This window comes from Octopus bimaculoides, chromosome 10 (genome assembly GCF_001194135.2).
Source record: "Octopus bimaculoides isolate UCB-OBI-ISO-001 chromosome 10, ASM119413v2, whole genome shotgun sequence".
In the NCBI taxonomy this organism is placed as follows: Eukaryota; Metazoa; Mollusca; class Cephalopoda; order Octopoda; family Octopodidae; genus Octopus; species Octopus bimaculoides.
Window position 1 is genome coordinate 84,513,171 of NC_068990.1, and position 5,171 is coordinate 84,518,341.

General features: G+C 34.0%; 1 protein-coding gene across 1 annotated transcript in view; it reads left to right on the plus strand.

Annotated features, from left to right (window-relative positions):
• The window catches only part of LOC106871316 (E3 ubiquitin-protein ligase arih1l), a 48,397-nt gene that overhangs the window by 33,177 nt on the left and 10,049 nt on the right, over nucleotides 1-5,171 (plus strand). Inside the window, exons 5-9 of the mRNA XM_014917705.2 lie at nucleotides 483-631; nucleotides 1,575-1,641; nucleotides 2,365-2,471; nucleotides 3,395-3,509; nucleotides 5,036-5,166. Coding sequence (XP_014773191.1) covers nucleotides 483-631; nucleotides 1,575-1,641; nucleotides 2,365-2,471; nucleotides 3,395-3,509; nucleotides 5,036-5,166 — 569 coding nt within the window. The remainder of the gene's footprint in view (nucleotides 1-482; nucleotides 632-1,574; nucleotides 1,642-2,364; nucleotides 2,472-3,394; nucleotides 3,510-5,035; nucleotides 5,167-5,171) is intronic.

Sequence of the window (5,171 nt, forward strand, 5' to 3'; positions counted from 1 at the left end):
AAATCCACTCACAAGACTGGTCTGCCTGAGGCTATAGTAGAAGACACTTGCCCAAGGTGCCACGCAGTGGGACTGAACCTAGAACCATGTGGTTGGGAAGCAAGCTTCTTACCATATATATATATATATATAAATACACACACGCACACGCGCACGCGCACAGAATAAACTATAGAACTATAATGTAGAGTTCAATCCATCTCATATATTCCGAATTCCATTACTATTTCTAAGTCTGTCCTCATCACATGCATATGCAATCACTAGCATTTCTAGTTTTGATAGTCTGTGTCAACATAGCTCTGAAACAAAAGGCTACTATTCCACACCACCATTCTGTGAATAAACATCTGATACTTTATATTTCAGAACTTTTATGTTTTATTTCTTTCCTGTCAATAATTTCTTTCTCTTTAAAGGATAAACATTAAAGATGCTTGTTATCCAAATGCCATTTGACCCTTCAAACAATTCTCTTGTAGGATATGACTGGTCTTGAGTGTGGTCATCGTTTCTGTAGTCAATGTTGGATGGAATATCTGACAACGAAAGTGATGGATGAAGGTATGGGACAGACAATCTCCTGTGCGGCTCATGGTTGTGATATTTTAGTGGATGATGCCACTGTGATGTGAGTATTGTGTTCTGAATTCTTTGTCTACAATTAGGACATTTTGTTTTAAGATTGACTTTTTTTTTTTTTTTTTCTACATCACTGGAATGGATAGGACAGATCTTCAATACATTATTTCTCTGTTGAATTCCATTCTGTATCATCTTGTCTTTGGCAGTTAGTGTATCTAATTCAGCTCCAGGCCTTCTTCAGCTATCTATAATGTTTGTATCCTCTTTCATCAACTTTTAGTGTCTCCTCTACCAGTATGTATCATTCCTATGCATTCCATGACCATATCACCCCACTCGACTTATTAAAGAGTTGTTAATGTCCTTGAATGATGAGCCATTTCATGCGCTCAGTCTTTCTCATGAACTACTCTTATACGTTCCCCCTTAGACAGGGGAACACTCAGTTCATCCATTGATAAAGAGTGTGGTGAAGGTCTCAGTGGACTAAATGCTTGTCTATACTTAGTTTTATCCTTCTTTGCTGGGAAGCAACATTCCCCTTTAACTCCTTTATATTGATAAGATAGGTATTAGTATTGTACAGAAATTATTTCTGTCCCTTAGAAAATGTTTTCCAGTGCTTAACCTATTACCTCAAATAATTCTATTAACTGGAATTTTTTTTATGAAACTTTGATTTATAGCATAAAACAGCCTTAGAAACATGCTGGAATGATCAAAATAACATTTTAAATAGAAATAAGCGAGATATTGGGTGAAAAATTAGCAAATCTCATTTGAATATCAGAGAAATATACCTAGTAGATATAGCAAAAAGGTTAGATATGTGTAAATATTGAGATAATTACGAAATTTGTAATTTTTAAGTGATCTCATATGAGATCACTGGTAGGTAATGGCTTAATCCAAAAGAATCAATGATTTAAATATTTACAATCATTTGAAGTCTGCAAATTCTGATCTTTTTTGTCTCTTTCCCATTTCAGGTCACTTGTGACTGATGCTAAAGTGAGATTAAAATATCAACAAATTATAACAAATAGCTTCGTTGAAGTGAGTATTATACTTTTTCTTGCTTAGCAACAATCTTTTGTCATGTAACTTTTAAAACACTTGTTTAAAATTTGTTTGATAACAGAAACAAATTGTTACATATGTTAGATTTTTTTTTTATAGATTAGTGATAGATTGGTTAATAGATTAATGTAATTTATTTCAGGAATATTGATTTTTTTGGTATAGTGCCAAACTTTGTATTTTATAGTAGCAAATATAAAAGCCTCCAAATATTGTAAAAGCCTGTTTCCGTTTTTTTGGTCAGTTTTACTTGTCTACAACAATTATATAATTTTTCAATAATTTCTTCATATTAAAAGCTAAAAACTGGCTTTTACACCCTTTTCATGCTACTATGAGTGGAATGGCTTTTGCAATCTAGTCACGTGCAAATGGATCGAGTTCTGTTTTTTTTTTTTTTAACCCTTTCCAGTAACTGGATCCCACTTAAGCACGAAGTGGGAATGTTAGTTATTTTCTACCTTACACAGTAAATCAGAGTTATGTTCCTTGAGGCCTAGAGGCCCAATTTAGTAGTATTGATATATATATGGGCATCAGTCATGGTGCCCATATATGGGCACCATGTCATAGCCACTCTATCTTATGTCAGTTAATATAAAGCCTTATCTCAGTTCCTCTTAGTAAAATAAGGGGCTCAAAAGCTCAAAGTTGGTTCATATTATTTCTAATGTGTGTATTATGGTGTATTTATTTTAGTGCAATCGGTTATTGCGATGGTGTCCAGCCCCAGATTGTGGTTATGCAGTAAAGGTAGCACATTATGATACTAAACCTGTGACGTGTCTTTGTGGACATACATTCTGGTCAGTTCATTATATTTTCAGTAATATTGCACTAGACTTTATTTGTTTTGTTTCTTGTTTTTATTGTTGCATTGTAAGCAGCAGGGCTGTGAAATGTTATTTCACTTTTTATAAGGTCTCATTTGTACACCATTAATTCCTATTCGTAGCTTTGTTGACATTTTATTAAATATCCTTGTTGGGGATGATTGCATTAGCATGGTTATGTGGTTTGCCTCTCAAACACATGGTTTTCAGTTCTATGCCACTATGTAAGTGTCTTTCTGTTGTAGTCCACCCCACTGATTGGATGCTAGTCCATTGCAAGACTAATCCCAGTTACTACTGGTACAAATTTTCAGCTGAGTAGACTGGGGCCACATAAAATGAAATCTCTTATTCAGTCTAGAAATTAAACCCATGAACTTAGGAACATTAGGTCAGAGACCTTCACTATGTATTTGTATGTATATTTATGCATGATACACATTAACATGGTTTTGCTAATGGCCTTAGGTGACCATGTAGTTGTAAGCAGATATTCAAACTTTTCTCAACTCTCTCATTCTTGACACACCAAAATATCCAGGATATGGTGGCTGGGAGGAAAGATAACATCAGTGCTTGGCAGAAAGTTTGAAAGGAAAAGTCATTCTTGGAATTCGATTTCAGAGCACAAAGATCTAGATCAGTGATTCCCAAACTTTTTCGGACTGCTGCCCCCTTGACACCCAGGCCACATTCCTAGTGCCCCCCCCCAACTAAGCCATCACAAACAAGACCTCTTTCTGAGACAAATTCAAAGCAATTGTATTAAACAAATAAAACTTAACATTTTTTTTTTTAAAAAAACAACATTCTTACTATTGTGAGAACATTTTTGTTTTGTTTTGTTTTTTAACACAAAGCAAATTGAATTTTTGTTTTAAATTTTGTTTTCATAGCTTTAATTGTGGAGAGAATTGGCATGATCCTGTCAAGTGCAAATGGTTAAGGAAATGGATTAAAAAATGTGATGATGATAGCGAAACTTCAAATTGGATTGCTGCTAATACTAAGGTATAATCTTTTCACTGAGCTCTTGTTGCATGTTAAATGATTATATTTTCTGTTGATGAATATTCATAGAAGAAGAAAGAATGATGCTGGTGTCAGATTTTGGGATGCTGGATATCAAATATAAAATAAAAGACTAAAATGAGTGGCAATACTGTAGAGTCTCTCATCATGGAAAGATACAGTGATGATGATTCTGTATTATGTAATTATCTATTTATGAATTAAATAAGAATTATTTTAAAACTTTTGATTAGTCTAGATTTTGTGTGCATATGTAAGCCTGAGAGAGCAGGGTTGTTAGCTTATTTTAAAATATCTTGTTTGCCAATTTACTACCATTATATAAAGTATTGGAATGGATTCAAGTCAGTTTTAATGTTTACGCTCCACTTAGACTTAGGTCTGTCATGAGCCTTAAAAGGACTTAAAAGGTCAGGCCTTAGCCCAGTTTCCATGGCACATAAGTGACTGAGATTAGAACATTCCTTTCTGAAGAAGATACAAGTGTTGCTAGGACTTATTGTAGCTCAGTGGAATGGTGTAACATGAAATGGAGCGTTTTGCTCAAGAACTCAATGCACTGCCCAGTCTGGGAATTATAACCATATTCTTATGACTGTGAGTGCCCCTTTAAACATCTAATGTTTACATTAGATGAAGAAAAAAAATAAATATAAATAAAACAAGGCTACCCTCTTGAATCCATTGGGTGTATATTTAAGACTTTCTTTTTGTGGTCATTCACAAGAGGACATATTGGAGTAGTTTCTTGCTGAAGTCGTTCCGACTTAGAAAAGGGTTTGGACTGGCCACTGCAAACAAGGTTTTCATTAACAATATAATGCCCTTATTCCTTACAACAGACTATACTGTCTTTGAGATACAATTAGTTGTACTGCTAACCTTCTTATATCTCTGTTGTTATTTAATTTTCAATGGTTAGAATTAGAGAAAGGTAGATTGGTTCTCTGGTGTAGGCAGCAAGACGGACAGAAATTGCCATTTATGTATATAGATGCAAAGAAATTTTGAGAATATAAGTTATTTAGCTTCAAATCATCTTGATTGAACAGACGAATGATTAGAGGAATTCTAAACCTGACCAACTCATCTTTGGGGCTACATTTCAGACTACACTATCTAATGTGTTTCTTTTTTTTTAAGACACTAAAGTGATATAAAGGTGATTTGGCTGCTATTTCTTGCATATCAGACAACTGTATAGAGACTGTGAAATACCCCTAAATGGTGGAAATAGACTAGTTTCATTAAAATTTGAAGTATTTCAGAAATAATGGAGTAAAATCCCAGATATTTCATACTGACCAAACTGAATTAACTAATGGAGTAAAATAATATCAACCTTATTTCTAAATGAACATTATCACTTATTTTTTTATCTTCCAGGTTTTTTTTTTTTTAATAATCAAATTTTCCATTGTTACCAACTAGGTTGCTATCAATTTTGATTGGTCACCCCTTGTAATAAATTCTTAAAATTCTTATGTCATTTGCTTTATTTTCAGGAATGTCCCAAGTGCCATGTCACTATAGAGAAGGATGGAGGCTGTAATCACATGGTATGCAAAAACCAGAATTGTAAAGCAGATTTTTGCTGGGTCTGTTTAGGGCCCTGGGAACCTCATGGCTCTTCCTGGTAAT